Source organism: Chiloscyllium plagiosum, unplaced genomic scaffold (assembly GCF_037043375.1).
Source record: "Chiloscyllium plagiosum isolate Xiang-an unplaced genomic scaffold, Cpla_swu_hap1 HiC_scaffold_5, whole genome shotgun sequence".
In the NCBI taxonomy this organism is placed as follows: domain Eukaryota; kingdom Metazoa; phylum Chordata; class Chondrichthyes; order Orectolobiformes; family Hemiscylliidae; genus Chiloscyllium; species Chiloscyllium plagiosum.
In genome coordinates this window covers 45,591,251-45,615,795 of record NW_028270143.1, presented here as the reverse complement: position 1 = coordinate 45,615,795, position 24,545 = coordinate 45,591,251, and the positions used below count along the sequence as shown (strand labels likewise).

General features: G+C 40.3%; 1 protein-coding gene across 5 annotated transcripts in view; it reads right to left on the bottom strand.

Annotated features, from left to right (window-relative positions):
* The window catches only part of dync1i1a (dynein cytoplasmic 1 intermediate chain 1a), a 279,043-nt gene that overhangs the window by 99,121 nt on the left and 155,377 nt on the right, over positions 1–24,545 (bottom strand). For all 5 annotated transcript variants that reach the window (XM_043689901.2, XM_043689900.2, XM_043689899.2 and 2 more), the window contains exons 8-9: positions 7,187–7,349; positions 3,001–3,100 (exon numbers count right to left, since the gene is read on the bottom strand). In XM_043689901.2, the coding sequence (XP_043545836.1) occupies positions 3,001–3,100; positions 7,187–7,349 (263 nt within the window). The remainder of the gene's footprint in view (positions 1–3,000; positions 3,101–7,186; positions 7,350–24,545) is intronic.

Here is a 24,545-nt window from a genome sequence, read left to right as displayed (position 1 = left end):
GACGTTAAGGGATAGGGTAAGAAGTGGTCTGGCAGGATGCTCTTCGGAGGATTGATGTGGGTTCGATGGGCCGAATGACCTGCTTCCACACAATAGGGATTGTATGATTCTAGTGTTACAACAGAGACGAAAAGCCGAACTAAATCAGCTTTCTACAACTATTTTCACAACATAGTATTAAAATGAAAACCCCCAATAGTTACTTCAATGGTTCCTAACTAAATTGTCAAATAACCAATCACAGACATTACAAACAATTAATTACAGATAATGGTTTTGTATCTCAAACAAAACACCTAACTATTTATTAAATTCACAATAACTTTAGCAGAGGGGAAATTGAATGACAAGGTAACTGATTTTTGTCTAAGCGTTAAACCCAAAATGCAAAGGAAACTCAAGTATCTGAATCTCAATTATCCAAATTTCAGATTTTCCTAAGTAGTTCTCAACATCCCAATAGACACATTCCATCAAACAAGTGTTTCCAACACTGAACGTATCTTTTGTTTACAATGATTAAAAATTAACTCAGCTTACTGAAATACCGAGAACAGTCCTGAACACCGGTGGGAGCCCAGGCACGGTCACCAAATGACTAACTGTTCGTCCTCCCTCTCTCTCCCCATACTTCCCTTAGAGTTCTACATAGGGGTATACCCTAAACTCCCCTTCCCCAGATAACCTCTCCAACATTGTCCTGTACAGGGCAAAAGTGGAACTTGTCAAAAAGTTGCAGTGAAAGGTTGTGTGCGTGTGCACTATTTTGAGACTCATTCCCCAAAGGCAGCAGCAGCCTTGCTGTTAGTGTCCGGTCTGGCTCCACAGTGGGGAGCGGGGGGGGGGGGGGTGGGGTGGCGGGGGGTGGCGAGGCGGGTGTGGGGTCAAGATGGATGACAGGGTTGGGGTGGGGGCAGCTCGCGCACAGTGTGCTGCTGCCTAGTCTCCTGAACAGGGAACAGACTTAGCAAGTGCTCACTGTGTCAATCCCATTGAACTGAGTTGGGGGAGGGGATGTCGGGGGGTGGGGGAGGCTTCAGCAATGCTGCAGGTCCCTTACACACAAGCATGTGTCTGTCAGAAACAAATCATGAAGGAGAGGGAGGGAGCAAGGCAGGCAGAGCAAGGAAAAATGAAACTTCAGAAAACTCCAAGCCCTAGAGGAGAGGCATTGAATTATTTCACCGAATAATCAATTATCTGAATGAAATACTGCCCGCCCATCTTGTTTGGATAATCGAGGTTCCTCTGTATTTGCTTCCAGCACCCATTCATACTAGGGACAAGCAAACACAGTTAAAAGAGAAATTAAAGAAAATAACACAACTGGCCAGATTTATTCCACAGAAAAGATTTGGACCACTAGGAAGATAAGCATGCATGTGTCGGGAATGCAGGAGTCCCTTGTGGTCATTCCCCTGTCAAACAGATGTAATGTTTTGGATACTGTTGGGATGGCCTCTCAGGGGAAAGCAGTAGCAGTCAGATCAATGGCACCATGACCAGCATTGTTGTACAGTAGGGAGGGTCGAAGTCTAGTAGAGCAGTACTGACAGGGGACTCTATAGTCAGGGGCAAAGATAGGCATTTCTGTGACTGCAAGTGAAAGTCCAGGATGAGGTGCTGCCTCCCTAGCATCAGGATGAGGATGTCTCTGCATGGCCACAGGACATTCTGAAGGGGAAAGGTGAGCAGTCAGAGGTTGCAGTCCATATTGGTACCAATGACATTGGCAGAAAGAGAGATGAGCTCCTGCAAAAGGGAGTACAGGAAGTTAGGTAGGAATTTATAAAGCAGGATTGCAAGAGTTGTAATTTTAGCATTATTTCCTGTGCTACATGCCAGTGAGACGAGGAATAGGAAGATAGTACAGTTAAATACATGGCTACAGAGCTGGTGTAGGAGGGAGGGCTTCATTTATGTGGATCATTGGGATGTCTTCCAGTGCAGATGAGATCTGTACAATAAAAACTGAAGAAATAAAAATAAAACCAATGAAAAATCAGCCAGAGTTTGATCATTGGCACAAAGGATTGCTGTTGACTAGAAACTGAACTGGACCAGCCATATAAACACAGTGGCTATAAGAACAAGTTAGACACTAAGAATATTGTAGCGAATAACTCACTTCTTGACTCCCCAAAGCCTGTCCACTGCCCGCAAGGCATAAGTCAGGAGTGTGATGGAAAACTCCCCATTTGCCTGAATGGGTGCAGCTCCAACAATACAAGATGCTTGACACATCCAACTCAATGCAGCCCACTTGGCACCACATCCATAAACATTCAGTCACTTCACCACTGACGCTCAGGAACAGCTGTGTTTACGATTACAGTGCTAGAAATTTGCGAAAGACCCTTAGACAGACATTTCCAAAAGCATGACTACTTCCATATAGAAGGTCAAGGGCAGCTAGTACATCAATACACCACCTCCACTAAACCCCCTCCCTCCCCACCCCGCATGTTCCCTTCCAACTCCTTATCATCCAAACTTGGAAATATTGCTCATGTGCCTGGTCGGGTGCAACCTTAACTATATTCCAGAAGCTTGACATTATTCAGGACAAGGCAGCTCATTTGACTAGCCCTGCATCCCACAAATGTCCTCCATTAACATTCAGTAGCAACAGTGCGCACTATCCACAAGATGCACTGCAGGAATTCACCAAGGCTCCTCTCACAGCGCCTTCCAAACACTTGACTATTTACATTGAGAACGTCAATGATAGCAAATAAATGGATTTATTATCTGCAAGTTCCCCTTCACTTCACTGATCAGTTGGCATTGGAAATGTATTATTGTCCTTCACTGTTACTGGGTGAAAACCCAGTAGAACCCCACTAACACTGTGGACCCACCTACATAGTGGCTCAGAAAGAAGCAGTTTACCACCACTTTCATGAGAGCAATTAGGTTTGAGTAATAAGTGTTGACACAGCTAATAAAGCCCATAATATCAATGATTTTTTAAGAAGTACTTTTACAGTTCACATTTACCTGAAGTGACCAATCCAAACAGGTTACGACTCTATGTTTCGACCAGTGCTCGTCATAAAACTGACGGTTGAAAGCAAGGTTGAGCCCAGCTTGGAAGTCCCTGCACAAAATGAAAAATATTAACATGATAAAATGTTAACCCACAATAACCAGAAAGGTTTTCATTATATTCAAGGTGATATGGAATCCCCCAGTAGTTTGTTACCTTGTAATCCAAGATAAACTGTTGTTTTATTGACCACTCATGACTGAGCCTCAAGTGTGAATGCCAACAGCCTATTTATCTTTTCTGACAGATCTGACACAATCCTCAATCTGGGTGTTTAAAAGATGGACCTAGAGAGCAAATGACCCAATTGATAGACCTCCCTGTTCCGAGCTGCTGAGACTAACGCAATGCTCGCAATATCTACTAAGGTAAAATCATCTAAACTAAACTAGAGATTTTCCAAGGGGTTCACAAAAGATCTATATTCCTGGATAGTTTCATACTATATGCACATTGTTGCACTTAGAAAAATGATATAAATTGTAATAGCTGACATTTTGATAGTTTGCACACACTTTCACATACAAAATTTAATAAGATTCATGGTTTCAAACTTATTCCTATAAGAAATTCATTGAACTACATCTCTCTACGCAACAACTTGAAAAACTGTAAACCTAGGGTGACATAGGCGCACAGTGGTTAGCACTGCTGCCTCTCGGTGTCAGGGACTTGGGTTCAATTCCAGTTTTGGCAACTGTGTGCGAAGTTTGCACATTCTCCCCATGTCTGTATGGGTTTCAATCAACTAGGTAAAAACAAGGACTGCAGATGTTGGAAACCAGATTCTAGATTAGAGTGGTGCTGGAAAAGCACAGCAGGTCAGGCAGCATCCAAGGAGCAGGAAAATCGACGTTTTGGGGCAAAAATCCTTCATCAGGAATACAGCTTCGTCAAGAATATTCCTGATAAAGGACTTTTGCCCGAAACTTCGATTTTCCTGCTCCTCGGATGCTGCCTGACCTGCTGTGCTTTTGCAGCACCACTCTAATCTAGACCCTGTGTGGGTTTCAAACAGGTGCTTAGGTTTCCTCCCGCAGTTTAATGATGTGCAGATTAGTGTATGCTAAATTGCCCAGTGATGTGCAGGCTAGGGGAGTTAACTATGGTCTTTGTGGGGTTACAGGGATAAGGTGGAATGCTCTTCAGAGGGTTCATCGATGGGCCAAATGGTCTCTCTGACTGCATTGTAGGGATTCTATGCTTCCAAGGAGACGTACAAAATGACATGGTCTTATCATTTTCATGCAAAATATACATATTTTGTACGCACGGGGACTTTCAATAACCAAATTCAAGAGGTGAGCTGACAGTGACTGCCCTTGGCAATAAGGCAGCATTAGGCACAGTGTGTTATCAAAGAACCCTGAGCAAAATTGAATTCCATAGGAATCGGAGGAACACTAACTACTTTGTTATTCTTTCATAGGTTTTGCAGGTAACTGGCGAGGTCTGCGTTTGTTGCCCATCCCCATTTGCTCCCTCATGAAAGTGGTGGTGGGGGCTGCCTTCTTAAATCACTGCAGTCTTTGTGGTATAGGGATGTTAAAGAGTGAGTTGCAGGATTTTGCCTAAGCAACAGTAAAGTGATCGCGGTACAGTTCCAAGTCAACATGGTGTGTAGCCCGGAGGAAAGTTTGTAGATAGTGGAGCTCCTAAGCATCTCCTCTATGTCTTTTGATAATAGAGAACCACCTCAGGTTTTTGTTTGGAAGGTGCCACTGAGGGAATATTGGTGAATTGTTGAATTGCATCTCTTGATCTTTTGTTGTACAGACAGTGGATAGGCATTGAGACAAATGGACTTGAATTACTTTTGCATCAATTTCCAACCTCTGACTTTCAGGCACTGTATTGACAGAGTCAGAGATATACTGTACAGGAACAGACCATTCGGTCCAACTCGCCCATGCCACCTGGATATCCTAACCTACTCTAGACCCATTTGCCAACACTTGGCCCATATCCTTCCTATTCATATACCCATCCAGATGCCTTTTAAATGCTGTAATTGAACCAGCCTCCATCACTTCCTCAGGCAGCTCATTCCATACATGCACCACCCTCTGCGTGAAATAGTTGCCCCTTCGGTCCCTTTTATATCTTTCCCCTCTCACCCTGAATAGATGCCCTCTAGTTCTGGACTCCCACACCCCAGGGAAAAGACCTTGTCTGTTTATCGTATCCATGCCCCTCATGATTTTATAAACTTTGATAAGGTCACCCCTCAGCCCTCCAGGGAAAACAGTCCCAGCCGGTTTAGCCTCTCCCTATCGCCCAAATGCTCTAATCCTGGCAACATCCTTGTAAATCTTTTCTGAACTCTTTCAAGTTTCACAACATCGTTCTGATAGGAAGGAGACCACAATTGCATGCAATATTCCAAAAGCAGCCTAACCAATGTCCTGCACAGCTGCAACATGACCTCCCAACTCCTGTACTCAATACTCTGACCAATAAAGGAAAGCATACCAAACGCCTTCTTCACTATCCTACTTGCTTGTGATTCTACTTTCAAGGAGCTATGAACCTGCACTTCAAGGTCTCTTTGTTCAGCAACACTCCCCAGGACCTTACCATTAAGTATACAAATTCTACCCTGATTTGCTTTCCCAAAATGCTGCACCTCACATTCATCTAAATTAAACTCCATCTGCCATTCCCATTGGCCCATCTATCAAGATCCTTTTGTAATTTGAGGTAGCCTTCTTCACTGTCCACTACACCTCCAATTTTGGTGTCATCTGCAAACATATTAACTATACCTCCTATGTTTACATCTAAATCACTTACATAAATATTGAAAAGCAGTGAACCCAGTACCGATCCTTGTGGTACACCACTGGTCACAGGCCTCCAGTCTGAAAAGCAATCCTCCACCACCACCACCATCTGACTTTTACCTTCAAGCCAGTTCTGTATCCAAATGGCTAGTTCTCCCTGTATTCCATGATATCTAACCTTGTTGAACACCTTACTCAAGTCCATATAGATCATGGCTACTGCTCTGCCCTCATCAACCCTCTTTGTTACTTCTTCTAGTATCTCAATCAAGTTTGTGACATATGACTTCCCACACACAAAGCCACGTGTGGTCCAGTTAAGTTTCAGTTCAATGGTAATCCCCAGAAAGTCAATGAGGGGGAAATTCAGCAACAGCAATATAAATCAATATGAAGGAAAGGTGTTTGTAGCAAGGCTCTTGTGTGGCTCTTGAGTATTACTGATCAATCAAATATGAAAGTTGTCCAGCCATTGTTGCATTTGGGTATGCACTTTAATACCAGAGGAGTTGCAAATGTACTGGACATTGCAATTACCATTATTTATCCATTCTGACATTATGATGGAGGGAAAGCCAATGAGGAAGCAGTTAATTGGACAGAGGATATCACCATGATGGACTCCTGTAGCCACCACCTGGGACCAAGGCTGCCAATAGAAACATATCTTGCTTTGTGCTAGATATGCCAACAACCCGAATAAGTACAATTTTTTATATAGAACATCTAGGACAAAAAAAACCCGTTTGATCTGTTTACTTTCCTTCAGCATAAACATTCACTTTCTCCACCACTGGGACACAGAAGCAACAATGTGTACCATCCACAAAATACACTGGGGAAATTCATCAAGCTTCTTTTGACAGCATCTTCCAAACACTTATCACCATCTAGACCAACTGGAACAAAGGTAGTAGGTGCCAGTGAACACCAATGTTGCAAGATCTCTCCACTCCACTCTGCCCCCTCCCTATCTAAATGCTAACCTTCATTGTCATTGAATCAAAATCTTGGAACTCCCCTCGTAATAGCACTGTAGGTGTACCAGATGCCAAGGATTGTAGCAGTTCAAGGAGGCAGCTGAACACTATCCTCTTCAGAGCATGTAGGGATAGACAACAAATACTGGCCTTACCAGCAACACACTTATTCCAAGGACGAATGAAATAAAGCTAATTTGAGATGGTATTTTGCAAAATGACAGTTTCCTTTGTAAGAGTTATACCATTTGCACAGCATACGATTTGATTACATGACAGTTCCTCCAACAGGCAGAGTCTTAGAGTGCAGAAACAGACCCTTCGGTCCATGCCGACCAGGTTACCCAAATTATTTCAAAATATGATAAACATACCCTTCTTTTTCATCCAACTCCTTGCCACCATAATCAAAGAAGAGGCTAGAATCTTCAGCAAGAGCACGTTCAATGATTCGTATGTTATGGTCGAAGAAAATCAAAAATTCTTCTGAATGAAGTATTTGCTGCTTCTCCTCTTCAGTGAGTTCTCTAGGAGCAGCTTAAAAGAAAAAGGGCTAAAAGCTCAGAAGTATTCAAAAAGATTAACATTCAATTTCTTCTTTACTAGAATACAGTAGATATTGAAATGACTGCAAAAGAAACAGTATTAATCACCTTTCAGTATTAATACAGATGACTCCCAAAGCTCAATATCTTGCTAAGGCATAATCGTAAAATATGTACTGCGAGTGAAAACTGATCAGAATATAAAGTGCTTCTTCCTCAAAAGAAAATCATTACTAAGAATAGTAGAGCAGATTACAAAACTGAAAGGCTGGTGTATAATTACTGCACACTTTTGGTAAGAAATATACATTGTATAATATGCATATTATCCTTTTCCAACTTTTGAAAAAAATTACAGCTACAGCGCAACAATGCAGTCTTTCATCTGGATTTGTTCAAAAGGTCTCTGAATAGTATCCTATGACAGAATGCATTGCTGAAACAGCTGGTATTATCTACCAAAAAAAAAAGAATCAGCATGTGCGCTGCTTTGTATTTATATAGATTACAGGTAGAAACTGCAAAGACCAAATGATAGCACAAATGAAACCTTTAATTTAGATTCTTAAATCTTCCAAAATTGCCCATGCAAGTCAATGCAGTCCTACAGTCTTAAGAATGAACTTACATAACTGATTATAGGATGGAAATACCGATTTTCAAATTATAGAAGACTGTTAAAGTACCTTCAGGAAATTGGATTTTTACTTCTTAAATTCCCTTGATAGGCAAGTACTTAAAATGTAGACCCTTTTCTTGTTGAAATTAACTTCTATACAGATTTCTGCTAAGTACAGATTTATAAGATCATTAATTTCAATAATTAAACATAAGAATATACAAGAAAACACACAAGATAAGAAAAACTTCGGCAATTCAGCCTTTTAAACATAATCTGACATTCAATAAGATCATGGCTATTCAGTTTGCATTTTGAATTCCATTCTTCCATTTACCCCCGATAAGCTATAATTTTCTTGCCTAATAAGAATCTGCCTTCACCTTAAAAATATTCAATGACCTAGAGTTTCAAAGTGACCAACAGTCAGCAAAAAAAAAATCCGCTTTTCTCAGTCCTAAAAGGGCAACCCCAAAATTTAAAAAGATTTCTAGTTCTACACTCACCTACAAGAGGGAAAATCCTCTCTCATCCATCTTGTCAACATATTCAACAACATTTGCACCTCAACCAAGCTACCTCAGTCTTCTAAACTCGAGCGAAAACAAGCCCAGCCGTGAAATCTATCTTCATAAGAAACTTGTTCATTCCAGCCATCAATCTAGTAATCCTCCTCAGAATCATCCTCAACACATTCACATCCTTAAGTACGGAGACAAACTGCACACAGTATTCAAGACGTGGTCTCACCAACACCTCTTATAACTGAAGCATAGCATTCTTATTTTTGTGTTCAAAACCTCTAATAATATAAAGTTAACAATCACACAACGCCAGGTTATAGTCCAACAGATTTATTTGGAAGCACTACTTTTCGGAGTGCTGCTCCTTCGTCAGGTGGTTGTGGAGTATGAGATCGTAAGACACAGAATTTATAGCAAAAGTTTAGTGTGATGTAACTGAAATTATATATTAAAAACGACCTGGGCTGTTAAGTCTCTCATCTTTTAGAATGACCATGTTGCTTTCAGTTCTTCCATATGTAAATTGCAAAACTTTTTTAAAAGTTACATGCAACTTTTTTAAAAACGTTTTGCAATTTATATATGCAAGAACTGAAATCAACAAGGTCATTCTAAAAGATGAGAGACTTAACAAAGAGCCCAGGTCGTTTTCAATATATAATTTCAGATACATCACACTAAACTTTTATAATTTCAATATATAGTTTAGTCACGTGTTGGAAACATTTAACTATCTACTAAAGTACAAAAGTGAGAGCACTCCGAACAACAGTGTTAAAATTAGTGGCTTGGCGTTTCTACTCTGGGTGCAACAGACGATCTAGATTCAAAGAATGCTGGCATTTGTGCTAGTTGTCTAAAATGAAGTTTCAGTTCATGTTGCTATAATCACTTGCAAGATCACTAACACAAAATCTTCCACGAATCAGCACAAACAGAAACGTTTAGATTAGATTAGATTAGATTCCCTACAGTATGGAAATAGGCCCTTCGGCCCAACAAGTCCACACCGACCCTCCGAAGAGTAACCCACCCAGACCCATTCCCCATAATTACCCTTGACTAATGCATCTAACTGTAATGGGTAATTTAGCATGGTCAATTCACCTAACTTGCACATCCTTGGACTGTGGGAGGAGACCAGAGCACCCGGAGGAAACCCACGCAGACACAGAGAGAATGTGCAAACTCCACACAGTCACCAGTATCTTTGCTGTTCTTATAATATTATTCTACTTTCCTTACATTTTTATACTACATGATAGTGGAGCACAAATTGAGTTCATCATCCCAATCTAGGGACAGAGTAGAACAGTCAAACTAAACTTTCACTCCTGAGTTTTAAATGGCCTTTGATGGGACAATGTCTGATTATTCGCTCTCACGGTTCAGACGCAAAAGTCATGAATGATAATTTGAGAAGTAACATAACTGAGTAAGTCATCTTATTCCACCCTTTTGGCTTACATTTTCCACTCATTTCTGCAAAACTGTTTTGTCTGTCCTACATGTGACTGTTTGTATTTTTGTATTTAATGGGGATATAGTTCAAGTTTGCATAGTAGTTACTAATCGGTTTAGACCCTTGTTAAAATACAAGCTTGCGTATAATTGTAAATTAATAATAAGTTAAAAAGTTTATTGATTGATGAAATCAGATGATTGTCTGCTATCCAGGGCAAATGAAACAAACTCAAGAAAATTATTCATCTTGGTGATTCATACACTTGTGACAGCTAGTGGAGCAGTAAGGTTTAATTATCAGCATACTTCTCGCATCAGGATTGTGATAATATTCATGAGGCTGCAGATTTTCTCAAACAACAGAACAGAAACTTATTACATGAAAGAAAACAGAACTATTCGGATATAGAAGACGGTTAAAATGATCTTAAACAACAGCAAAACAGATTCCAACCTGTTTTCCCAACACTGTTATAGAAACTTAAGTCCAGAGAAACCAACTACCTATCTTTACTCCAAGTTTCTACTCGCACCTACCGTTTCTTTGTTATGAAATGTGGAAACAATTTGGTTAGTTCCTTTCCAGATCTGACAGAATAACATCTCACAAATTTAGAAGTCTGAACTTGCTCAACTCCAAGAAGTTGCAGACTTTGAATCAAATTCTCCTGGTTTGGACATTTCAAAGGAGATAACTGGACTACTAAGCTGCCTGAACCTTCCTAAGAAAGGAATTAAACTTGCTCTGTAATCAACCATGTTATTTTTTGAGCAGTATTAAAGATCTTGTCCTGTTGAAATTCTTCTGATCTGAAAACAAAATTAATATTCTTTATGAGACTAAGAGCCAATTTTTTTTATATATCTATAAAATGCAAGAGAGTAGCCAGTGAAAGGGTTGGTCTGCTCAAGAGCAAAGGAGGGAATCTATGTTTGGAGTCAGAAGAGATTGGTGAGGTCCTAAACTAATACTTTGTATTGGTATTCAAACAGAAGAAATTAGTATAGGATGAGCTCAGGGAAGGGAGTGTCAAATTTCTAAGGGGAGAAAGTGAGGTCTGCAGATGCTGGAGATCAGAGCTGGAAATGTGTTGCTGGAAAAGCGCAGCAGGTCAGGCAGCATCCAGGGAACAGGAGAATCGACGTTTCGGGCATAAGCCCTTCTTCAAATTTCTAAGCCAAGTTGCTATTAAAAAGGAAGAAGTGTTGTGAGTCTTAAAAAGGATTAAGGTAGATAGGTCCCCTGGTTCTGTGAACTGGGGGCAGCACGGTGGCTCAGTGGTTAGCACTGCTGCCTCACAGCTCCAGGGACCCAGGTTCAATTCTCACCTCGGGCAACTGTCTGTGGAGTTTGCACATTCTCCCAGTGTCTGCATGTGTTTCCTTCGGGTGCTCCGGTTTCCTCCCAGTCTAAAGATGTGGAGGTCAGGTGAATTGGCCATGCTAAATTACCCATAGTGTTAGGTGCATTAATCAAGGATAAATGTAGGACAATGGGTCTGGGTGGCTTGCTCTTCGGAGGGTCGGTGTGGACTTGTTGGGCCGAAGGGCCTGTTTCCACACTGTAGGGAATCTAATCATCTAAACTAATATTGAGGAAGGCAAGAGAACAAATTGCTGGAGCATTGACGGTCATCTTTGTATCCTCTCTGGCTACAGGTGAGGTCCCAGAGGGCTGGAGAGTAGCCAATGTTGTCCCATTGTTTAAGGAGGGTAGCAGGTATAATCCAAGAAATTCCAGGCCTGTGAGCATCACGTCAGCAGTAGGAAAATTATTGGAAAAGATTCTCAGGGACAGGATTCATCTGCATTTAGAAGCAAATAGGACTTATTAGCGAAACACACATCATGGTCTTGTGAGGGAGGCGGCACCTCAATAACTTGATTGAGTTTTTGAGGACATGACAAATATGATTGATGAGGGAAAGCGGGACTTCAGAAAAGCCTTTGACATGGTCCCTCATGGCAGACTGATACACAAAAGGTGAAGTCACACGGTATCAGTGGTGAACTGGCAAGATGGATACAGAACAGGTTGAGTCATTGGTGTCAGAAGGTAGCGGTGGAAAGAGGCTTTTTGGAATGGTGGTTGTGACTGGTGGTGCTCCACAGGGATCAGTGCTGTGATGTCTGCTGATTAAATTAGTAAGATTGGAAGAGTTGTGGTCAATGTGGAAATTGTCAGAGGTTACAGCTGAATATAGATCAGTTGGAGGCATGGGCAGAAAGATGGCAGATGGAGTTTACTCATAATAGAATCCCTACAACGTGGAAATAGGCCATTTGGCCCAAAGTCTCCACTGACCCTCCGAAGTGCAACTCACCTAGACCATTCCCCTATCCTATTTCTCTACATTTACCCTGACTAACCTACACATCCCTGAACACTATGGGCAATTTAGCATGGCCAATTCACTTAATCCTGACAAATTGGAATGGATGCATTCTAAGATCAAGTACAGGTGGAGATTATACAGTGAATGGCAGAACCCTTAGCAGTATTGATATGCAGAGGGATCTGGACGTGCAGGCCCATGGATCACTGAAGGTGGCAGCGCAGGGTAGGTAAGGTTGTAAAAAAGGCCTATGGAATGTTTGCTTTCATTAGAAGGGGCATTGAGTATAAGAATAGTCAAGTTATGCAGTAGCTTTATAGAACTTTAGTTAGGCCACACTTGGCAGGGATGCTGAGTTCAAAAGAGATGTGTGAGGCAGGTTTTTCACACAAAGGGTGGTAAATGCCTAGAATGCACTGCCAGAGGTAGTGGTGAAAGCAGATACAACAGCAGCATTCAAGAAGCATCTGGATGACTGTTTCTCATCATTATTTAAATTATTTGGATGTGAACAGAGGAGGTATAGTTAGTAAGTTTGCAGCTGATGCCAAAATTGGAGGTGTAGTGGACAGCAAAGAAGGTTACCTTAGAGTACAATGGGATTTTGATCAGATGGGCCAATTGCCTGAGGAATGACAGATAGAGTTTAATTTAAATAAATTTGAGATACTGCATTTTGGAAAGGCAAATCAGGGCAGGACTTACACAGTTAATGGTAAGGTCCTGCAGAATGTTGCTGAACAAAAACTTTGGAATGCAGGTTTACAGTTCCTTGAAAATTGAGTTGCAATAGACAGGATAATGAAGGCAGCGCTTGGTATGCTTTCTTTTATTGAGTATCAAGAATAGGAGTTGGGAGGTCATGTAGCTGTTGAACAGAAAATTTGTTAGGCCACTTTTGCAATACTGTGTGCAATTCTGGTCTCCCTTCTAACAGAAGGATGTTGTGAAACTTGGAAGAGTTGAGAAAAGATTTACAAAGGATGTTGCCAGGATAGGAGGGTTTGAGCTATAGGGAGAGGCTGAATAGTTTGTTTTTTTTTATATTTTTTTCAGCTGATCTCCCCTCTCCCACCTTGCTGGTGAGCTGCACCTCATAATCTCAACCTGCCCACACTCACCAGTCTCCAGGATGCAGTGATGACTCCTGGTGAAGGCCTTGCTGAAACACTGACAGCAGCAATCACTCCTGGTGTCACTATCTGTAACCTCAGGCAGCCAGTGTCTGACTAACATGCAGCTTTCCGTGGCACCTACTGGGAACTAAATTCCTGGGGAGGCTGATGCTGCTCACTTGAATGCTTGATTGTATTGAAGTAGCTTCAGGAGCCCTTTGGCGAGTTTTCACACTACTTCTGTCAACTGTGAACTCAACCCACATCACCGATACTAAATTCTGCCCATTGTAATTAGAGAAAGAGAGATAGGCTACTTCAGTACATCACCCTGAATTTACAACTAGTTATAATACATTCTTGACTCATTTGATATATTTCTGAGATTTTCTGGTCTAGAAATTAATGATAAATGTCAAAATCCAGACCTCTTGCTACTGCAAACTCCAGTTACAAAAATATCTATTCCATATGGTGCTGTGATAGAAGATCACATTTGAACTCTGGGGTTTAACTAATTTATGAATATCATTTGGCGCCTCCAAGAACTAAAGGTATACAAAAGGTGAACACAGCCAGCAGAAACTGTGAATACATCTTGCCTATAAACTATATATATTTGCATATGAAGAACAGTGCTTTACCAGACCCTTCTTCCATCAGTTCTCTGTCCCATCTGATCTGATTTCCCCTTGCACAGACTCAGTAGCTATAACTGAAACATATGTACAGTTAACCCTTTGTCCTGAACCAAACTGGGATAATAGAGTCATAGAGTCATCGAGTCATCGAGATGTACAGCACGGAAACAGACCCTTTGGTCCAACTTGTCCATGCCGACCAGATATCTGAACTAATTTAGTCCCATTTGCCAGCACTTCATTTAGTCCTATTTGCCAGTTTGGGGTTGTTTTCCCTGGAGCATCAGAAGCTGAGGGATGACCTTATAGAAGTTTATAAAATCATGAAGGGTATGGATAGGGTAAATAGATAATATCTTTTCCATGGGTTTGGGGAGTCCCGAACTAGAGAGCAACTGTTTAGGGTGAGGGGAGAAAAGTTAAAAGGGACCGAAGGGGCAACTTGTTCGCACAGAGGGTGGTGCGTGTATGGAATGAGCTACCAGAGGAAGTGATGGAGGCATCTGGATAGGTATATGAATAGGAAGGGTTTAGAGGGATATGGGCCAAGTGCTAGCAAATGGGACCATGTCAAATTGGGATATCTGGTTGGCATTGATGAGTTGGACTGAAGGGTCTGTTTCTGTGCTGTACATCTCTATGATTCTATGAGTACATGAATGTGAAGGGAATAGAGGGATCCTGTAAGTGAAGACAGTTTTAGTATGGAAGGACTAAATGTGTCGGCACTGGCTTGGAGGCCAAAGGGCTTGTTCCTGTGCTGTACTGTTCTTTGTTCTAAGTACAGCATGAAATCTTTAAGTATTAGTGAAAATATATGATTAAGTTATTCAGAAAAAAATCTCCTATTCAGCAGTGAGTGTGCAGAGTCCATTACTATCACAACCAGTTTTTTCACATATTATTTTACTGAACATTACAAAAAATATTTGCAATTATTTGTCAACTTCAGTTATTTACAAAACCTAAAATAGTGGTTTAAAAGAAACATCCCCAAGGTAATTTTTACAAGATATCTCCATTTGCTGTACTTATCAGAAGATTTAATAGCTGTCTTTAGAATAGATGTTTTACTTTCAAGTGCCTTTTACCTAATGCTTACTATGGCTGAAAATGTCATCAAAAATAAAGTACCTTCCCCTCATTCATCTTGCTGAGAAACAATAAACAATGGATTCTTAAGTTCAATATAGAAGAATCCCTTTACAATATGACCAGAATGCAGGTTATTTGTTGATTACATGGTAAATATTGATCGATTCCTAGAATTAGTAAAAATGAAACATATTTCTACTTATTAAATACCAGATAAAGCATAACAGCTGACTTGTCAGGAAGAAGAATGAACAGCATTCAAAAATGCTGCATGCTGGGAGTATTGTAAAGTCCTTTAGCACTACAATCACAATCTTTACGCTTTCTATGCAATCTTGTATTCTTTTTCCCTCAATAATTATCACTCTTGTGTGCACTTTGATCTTCATTTCATGACTGTCCCTTCTTTGGTTGAGAAAGAGAAGCCAGCAGATGCACAAATAGCTGATCAAAGTAGGTTACTGAGAAACACTCAGACAAAACATCACGTCCCGATCAACCACTATCTGACAAAGCAGCATTTCCTTGGACTGTTATTTATTCCACAGCAGAACACTGTGATTATCTCCCTCACCTTTGATGTTTAATGGAGCTCCAGTGATGTGTTGAACTTGTTTACATACAGTGCAGGTAATTATAAGTGCCATTATAAAATTACTCAATAATCCAAAACAAAATTTAATATAGAAATATAACCCAGTCAGCTTGAAAGAGAGAATTTTTGTATCAGTAATCTGTCTGTATTTCTCTTCATTGTTTAGTGAAACAATCCATTCCAATTTATACATATGGAAACACATTTACATGGAACATAAACTTTACATTTATATTCTACTAGCATTAATCACACAGAGCTCAATAGCAGGCATTATAAAACATATCAAATCACCCTACAGACTTCTCACTATTAGTATCAGACTAAAATGTACCAGAATGAAATGTAGTGTAATAAGATTTAACATATGAGGTGGAAGAGAGAGGGAGAGAGAGAAAAAAAAACTTACAACCCAACTCCACATTCTCTCATGAAAGCTCATATACATCAAATGTTAACTCTGTCTCCATGCATAGATACTACATGATCTGATCAGCATGTCCAGCAACTTTAGTTGTCATCCTATATACCAAATTTGTCCCAAATCCCCTAATGTCATTGGAAAATAGGAATCTACCAATCTCAGGCTGAATATTAAATCTGGCCTAGCATCACCTGCCCACTGCTGAAAAGGGTTCCAAGTTTCTTTCATGCTCATTACACAGAATTACTTTGATCTACAGGACTACATTTTACAACAAGTTGCAGTTGGTTGGACAAATAGAGACAGTATTCCTTTGAATACCATGAAACCTTTGCCCCAAATCACCTAACTCCAGGGAATATAACCATAGTTTATAGAATCGCTTTTCATAATTTACTCCTTGCAGTTCAAGTGCCATGCTAGTAAATTAACTTGATGCTCATTGCACTCCTTGCAAGGACAATATATCCTTCCTACAACGTGGTGTTCAGAACTGAGCATAATAGTCCAGGCACAAACCAGGGTTTTGTAAGTTTTAATGTATCCTCCCACTCCCTAGTATTTTAATCATCCAGTTTCTACATTCTACCAGCCATTTAGATTTTTTATTAAAACCTGTTTCAGACATTTTAATCCAATATGCACGAAGCCCCTAAACACCTTACCACCAAAAAAAAGACTACTGAGACCTTCCCTGGTTGCAGTATTTCATTCTTATAAAACGGTGATATATTCTTTTTAGATCTAAAATGGATGACCTAGCTTCGCCTAAAACAAAATCCTTTTGACACAGCTTTACACTTTGTCTTAATCTACCAATAATTCCAATTTTATGCTTCGAATTACATTTCTTACAACAGCAACATGTCTAAATTGCTGATGAGACAAAGGTAAGTAATTAATAAATACTGCAAATTTTTGAGGCTCCCAAAAAAGAGCATTGTGGGTGCCAATAATTATATTGGCCAATAAGCATACATGATGCTGCTTCTTGGTCAATACCACCATCAATATAGTGTATGGTCTGAGTGCTTTCCTATATTAGCTCATAAAATACAAGATGAAGAGTGGGTTCTTGCTGAGACAGATGTCGAAGTGTATTAATACTTTGATATCTCAGTCTTGTAGAATCATAGAATTGTTACAGAGCAGGAGGCTGCCATTCAGCCCATCATGCCTGTACCAGCTCTCCAAACATTTTGGCTTCAAGTGAATTGCCTGCCTTTTTCTTGTAACACTAAATATTATTTATATGGCAACAATCATCTTATGACCTATTGAAGGCCTCAATTCAAGCCACCCTAAGGTAAAGATGAAGCTGTTTCAACTGCTTTCTATTGAAGAGAATTCCAGAGGCTCACCATTCTCTGGGTGAAAAAAACTTCTCACCTCAGTCCTAAATTGTTTATCCCATATCTTTAGATTATGACCCCTTGTACTGGGCTCCCTGAAATCATGAACATCCTTCCTTCGTTCGCCCTTGCCAATCCTGTGAGAATTTTATAGATTTCTACGAGATTGCCCCCTCATTTTTCTAAACTCCACAAATATGGTCCTAACCAATCTAGTCTCTTTATACACCAGTCCTGTCTTCTCAAAATCAGTCCGGTTAAACTTTAGTTGCACTCCTTTCATAGCCAGAACATCTTTCCTCCAATAAGGAGAACAAAACTGCACAAAATACTCCAGGGTATGGTCTCACCAAGGTCTTATCCTATCCCCGCTCCTGTATTTGAAACCTTCCAATTAAGGCCAAAATACCATTTCCCTTCTTCAGGACATTCTGCTCCTACATGTTTACTTTCAACGACTGGTGTACAAAAACATCCAAGTCTCACTGCATCTTCCCCTTCCCCAATCTACTCGCTGTTCAGATAACAATCTGCCTTCCTGATTTTGTCCCCAAAGTGGATAACCTCACATTTATCCATATTATATTTCATCTGCCATGCATTTTGTCACTCACTCAACTTATCCAAGTCACAATGAAGCATCTCTGTATCCTCCTCACCCAGCTTTGTCTCATCTGTAAACTTGGAGATACTATATTTAGTTCCCTCAACTAAAATCATTAATGCACACTGCAAATACCCGTGGTTATCATTGTGATGCTCCATTAGTCATTGCCTGCTCAGAAAAAGAATGGTTTAGTTATACTAGCCAACTCCCGTCTGCCAGCTAATTCTCTATCCTAATGAAGGGCTTTTGCCCGAAATGTCGATTTTCCTGCTCCTTGGATGCTGCCTGGCCTGCTGTGCTTTTCCAGCACCACACTCTCAACTCTAATCTCCAACAACTGCAGTCTCCACTTTTGCTTTGTTCTCTATGCACTGCTCCCAATCCCATGTGCTTTAATCTTACATGATAATCTCTGAAGTGAGACCTTATTGAAAACCTTCTGAAAGTCCAAATGAACCCAACCATTGGCTCCGCCTTATCGGTTCCACTAGTTACATTCTTGAAAAATTCCAGTAGATTTGCCTTTTGTAAATCCGTGCTGACTCTGTATGATCATTTCACTGTTTTGTCATGTACTCTGCCTTAAATGTTTTAGCACATTCCCCACTACCAATGTCAGGCTAACTGGTCTTATGGAAAATAAAGAACAAGAAAGCATGGGAATGTTTAAAGCATGAAGACCACTGGCAATCTGTGGTCTGTGGAAGGCAGGATGGGATAACCATAGTGGAATGCTCTTACACCAATTAGCAGAGTAAGGTTAAGGCTGAAAGGTCACTATGATGAGATGAGATAACACAAGTAATAAAGCAAGTTTCTCTGTTAAGTGTTGTTATGACAGGATTGGGACCATAAATATTTGGGACATAACATTAAAATATCTAATTAATAGTTAGTAGAGTCAGCTTGAGACAGGAGACTATTATAATAGATGGAATAGCTAAATATCTATCATGACAGGTTAGTCTGGAATGGAAAGATCACTGTAGCAGAGTTAGCAATAAATATCTAACCAAGATATTAGAATAGCATTACGTAGAATGTACAACTAAAGAGATAATAGGAACTAACATCACTGGTTTATTGTGTAGCTACAGTGAGGTAGTTTGATGAATATAGTTGGGCATGCTGATTAGCTAACAGAAACATGATTAAAAAAAATTAAAATCCACGGACCCTGAGATTTGTGGGCATTCGAAATCTGCTTTCTCAGTGTCACGGTTTTTTGTTTGTAAATAAATGACCTACTTCTTGAAGAACTCTGTGTCTCCTGGTGGTTCTCTATATTTTCTCCACAACAGTCTATAATTTAGTTTTCTCTGTATCTTCTTTTTTTAAATAGTGGAGTTACATCAGTTAAACTCCAATTCATAAGAATTGTTCCAGAATCTATAGAATCTTGAAAAGTTACACACAATACATCCAATATTTCCAGGGCCACTTCCTTAAAAACTCTAGGATGTAGATGAATTGAACCCTTGTATCTATCAACATTTAATCCCATCAATTTTCCTAACATAACTTCTCTATTAATACTGATTTTCTTCAGTTTCTCTCTCACACTAGACTCTATGTTCCCCAACATTTTTGGGACACTGTATCCTGATTTGTGAAGACAGAATCAAAGTATATAATCAAGTACAGACTGCTCAGCAGGTCTGGTAGCATTTGTAAAGAGAAATTAATGTTAATTGATTTCTCGTCAGATTCAGCCGGACCTGCTGAGCTTTTCCAGCAACTTCTGTTTTTGTCTCTGATATACAGCATCCACAGTTCTTTCGTTTTTTTATTTATTTATTATATAATTAGTCTCTTCATTCCTCATTATAACTACATCTGTTTTGATTGTAAAGGTCCTACGCCTTTCTTCACCAATCCTTTCCTTTTCACATTCCTATTGATAATTTTACACAGTCACACTGTACATTTCCCACAAGTTTACTCTCGTGCTCTATTTTCCTCTTCTTAAATCAATCCCTTTGTCCTCCCTTGCTGAAATCTAAACTGCTTCCAATCCTCAGATTTGTCTTTTTTGACCATTTATATGCGCTTTCTTATACTACCCCTTAGTTCCCTTGTTAGCCAAGACCAGACTATCTTTCCAATTTTATTTTTGTGTCAGACTGGACTGAACAATTGTTCAGCTTCTCTATAGATGGTGACACCTTGGTAAATATCCATATCACATAGGTGGTGGCGCTGGATATTTTAAAAATGCAGAAAAGCGGATAAATCCCCAGGACCTGATCAGGTGTACCCTAAAACGCTGTGGGAAGCTGGGCCCCTTGCTGAGATATTTGTATCATCGACAGTCACAGGTGAGGTGTCAGAAGACTGGAGGCTGGTTAATGTGGCGCCACTATTTAAGAAAGGTGGTAAGGAAAAGCCAGGGAACCTGATATTGATATTTTATGACTCTGACTCTATGCACTCTTTAAATATTTTCCATTACCTATCCACAATCATCCCTTTAAGTAACATTACCAATTTATCATAACCAGTTTGTGCTTCATACCATCAGAATTTCCTTTGCTTAGATTCAGGCTCTTCATCTCAAAATCAAGTACATCACTCTCATTGTAATGGAAAATTCTACTATACTATGGTCACTCTTCCCCAAGGGGCTTTACATAGCTAGACTGTGATTCATTCCTTTCTGAATGCACAATACCTAGTCTAGGATGGCATGATCTCGTTGGTTCTTCAATGTACCGATTCTGAAATGCAGGAGGAAGTAAGAACTGCAAATACTGGAGATCAGAGTCAAAAAACGTGGGACTGGAAAAGCCGGTCAGGCAGCATCCGATGAGCAGGATAGTCGACATGTGAGCATAAGCTCTTCATCAGGAATGTGGCCTTCCAGATCCTCTGCTTGCAGCCAGGTTTGCCACCTACTCTCTGTGCAGTCAGCTCTGTCCAGCTTAGGGTCACATTCTCCCAAATCTGCCAAGGACCTCTACTGTTCTTCATCCTGAGAAGAATCCACACACTCAACAAAGTCTTTCTCTCCAGCTTATCTGACATCAAGGAATGTAAGTACACCAATGTTCATGGTCCACATTCCTGAGTAATTGAGGAATTCCTCCTCTATGCATTGGATTGGATTTTCCTAATCTGTATGTAGTTTAAAGTCACCAATTGTGGTAACCATACCTTTATTGCTTGCACCTCTAATTTCCTGGTTAATGCCACTATATAATCCTCACTATTGTTTTTAGCCATTTGATGTTACTAAGCTCCACCCATACAGATTCCACTCACGCAGCTCATTTTCTTCCTCGCAATTGTGCTAATTTACTTTGGAGTTTTTTTACCCCTGAATATTCAGTTTCAATCCCTGATCACCCAGCAGTAATGTCTCCATAATACCAAACATATCGGACCCATTTATATTTATTCACCCATATTATTGAGTGCTCTATGCCTCAAGACACAAGGCTTTAAGGATTGTCTCAACATTCTTAGTCCCATTCGTGGAATTTTGCGCTGTGTTTCTGTTTGATTTCTTGGCTCTTGAATTCTCCACTTTTCAAATTTTCTTTTCTGTCTTTTATTTTTCCCTCTGTTTCTCTCTCTTTTGTTTGCCTGTCTAGGTTCCCATTTCCTCTACTTTTAGTTTAACCCCTCCCAACCTCACTAGTAACTATTCCCCCAGGATATCTGTTCCAGTTCCGCCCAGATGCGATCTGTCTAGCTTTTACTGGTCCTATGGCGTCTCATTTGCAGCCACAGAAATGTTGGTCTATTCTCTTTACGACTTAATACCTTATTGTTATCATCTTCTCACACTTATTCAACCTCTCATGCAGCAGAGCTAACTGTAGTGCAACAAGATTGGTTGTTACTACTTTCTGCCAAGAGGCCAGTTTTTCCAATAGTATCCAAACTGGCATTTGTTTTGTCGAGAACTGTCACAGTGGCTTCTTGCACTGCCTGCCTAGTTCACTTTCTCTGCACGGTGGTCATCCATTCCCCCCTGCCTGTGGAATCTTTGCCTGCGCACCTCTCTATATAGGCGAAAGTGAGGACTCCAGATGCTGGAGATCAGAGTCAAGATTAGAGCAAAGCGGGTCAGGCAGCATCTGAGGAGCAGGAAAATAGACGTTTCGAGCAAAAGCCCTTCATCAGGAATGACACCTCTCTATATATGCTCAACCTCATAGATGCTCTTCAGCTGTTCTCGAGCTCCAAAATTCAAGCTTCTGCACACGTTCTGGTACTGAGCATTGGAACAGTGTCTGACTTCCCAGAGTAGCAGGAGCACATGACAGCCTTGAGCTCTCCTTCCATGATTTACCCTTTAATTTATTTTTAAGGACACTCTAAGAGTTTAAATAATATTAATGACTTTAAGGGCCCTTCTTCTCTGGACCCCCGCACTATTGCTCTTAAAACTATAAACCCCAAATAAGGATCTGACAAACTATAAGCGTTAAGTTCCTATCTTCTTTTATTCCTATAAGAATAGTATAAATACTCACCCAACCGTACTCACTTATTTGCCACTACAATTTGCTCATAATAAATTAAAAAGCCAGAACTATTAATTTGGTTCCTTTTGGCTCTTAGTGAGATCCAGCTCCTTTTTCATAAAAAGAGAAAATGAGGTGCACAAATTTGTAAAAGCAGGAAAAGTGACAGAGGAAAATCCTTTTTCATGCAGCATGTCAGCATGGTATAGAATGCATTGCCTGAGTGGTGGAATCAGGTTCAAGTAAAGCATTTAGAAGGGCTACAAGGAGAAGGTGGGAGAAAAGTACTGCTCATTTGGAGAGTCAGTGCAGGTATGATTGCAGAATGGCCACCTTCTGCACGATAACAATTCTATAATGATAGGAATCAGCAGCAGATAAATGCAAAATCATCTTGAGCAATAGGCTGCATGTACAGAGGAACCTCAATTATCTGGCATGCGATTATCCAGCAAAATCGCAAGGTCCCGATGCTTGGCATGCGATTAAGCTAACAAAACACTCCCTGTCCGTAGCATTCAGATAATTGAGGTTCCTCTGTACACTGCTAATACCATTATATAGTGTAGGCAGTGCCCCCTGCTGTCAGAAGATGTTACTACATCAGTTAACTGGTGACATTAAAGAGATGGGAATATCATAGTTAAGCTGATTTTTTTGGAGCATCTTTTTGCACTAACGTCAGAGTAACTTTTCTTTTGGAAATGATTGTGATGCATAAAGCTAGTCTAAAACCATAGCAAAAGGGATTCAAGGTTTAAGTGTGAAAATACTTCATTTTCCTCCATCCAACCTCAGGATCATTTTAGTAAGCAAACAGAAGCATACAGCACAGAATCAGACCCTTTGGTCCAATTGGTCCATGACAACCATAATCATTTACTAATTTTATATTAAGTAGTAGTAATAATAATAATAACAACAATTTTAAAGTTTAAGTAATGGTTGTAAAGTTTTCCAGAAATGTTGAATCCTGAACATGTTGTCGTTAAGATCAACATAGTCTTCATGACATCAATACTGAGAGTCAATGCATATGGATATTCAGACACACAGAAACTATTGCAGGAGCAGACAGTTTTGGAGGATTAAACAAAAGCAGCTTTCACAATGAGTGAGGTTCACCAGAATAGAGGAATGTTAAGATTCCTCGGTGGCTCAGTGGTTAGCACTGCTGCCCCACAGCACCAGGGAACTGCGCTCAATTCTAACCTCGGGGGGCTGTCTATGTGGAGTTTGCACATTCTCCGTGTTTGCGTGGGTTCCCTCCATAGTCCAAACATGTGCAAGTTAGGTGGATTGGCCAAGTTAAATTGCCCATAGTGTCCAGGGATATGTAGGTTGGGTTGAATTAGCCATGCGATATGTGGGGACGGGGAAGGGGGAGGTGTCGGGGAGGGATGCTGTTCAAAGAGTCGGTGCGGACTTGTTGGGCCAAATGGCCTGTTTCCACACAGTATGGAAACTATGATTTCAGGCTATCAAACGCTTAAAATTCTCAGATTTACACATTTAGAAAATGTATTTAATTATTTTTAAACTAGGTCATCTAAGATTTAAAAAAGATAAAATATGGTCAAGATATTCCAGCATAGGGATCGGCCTCTGACTCAACTTACATAACTAATGCACTTTGGAAGGTGAAGAAAGTTCCACGTCAGAACATTTGTAGTATTTGCATGTGAAATTTAAACCTCCAATTTCCAGTTGTACCCTGTCTGAATGCATACAGCTTTGGGCTTTTTGTCCTTTTTTTGCACTGTTACTCTGTTTTTCAAAGTAGGTCAAAAGGAGAGAAACTTAAAGCAAATCAGCTGGACTGTCAAAGCACTCCAACAGCCGCAGAAATGTTCAGCCCCTGTGCCTTTTACATTTGCCACTCCTACCCCACATGACAGACAGTGCTTGCATCTCCTCTCAATCTTAGACAGTGTTCACCCACAA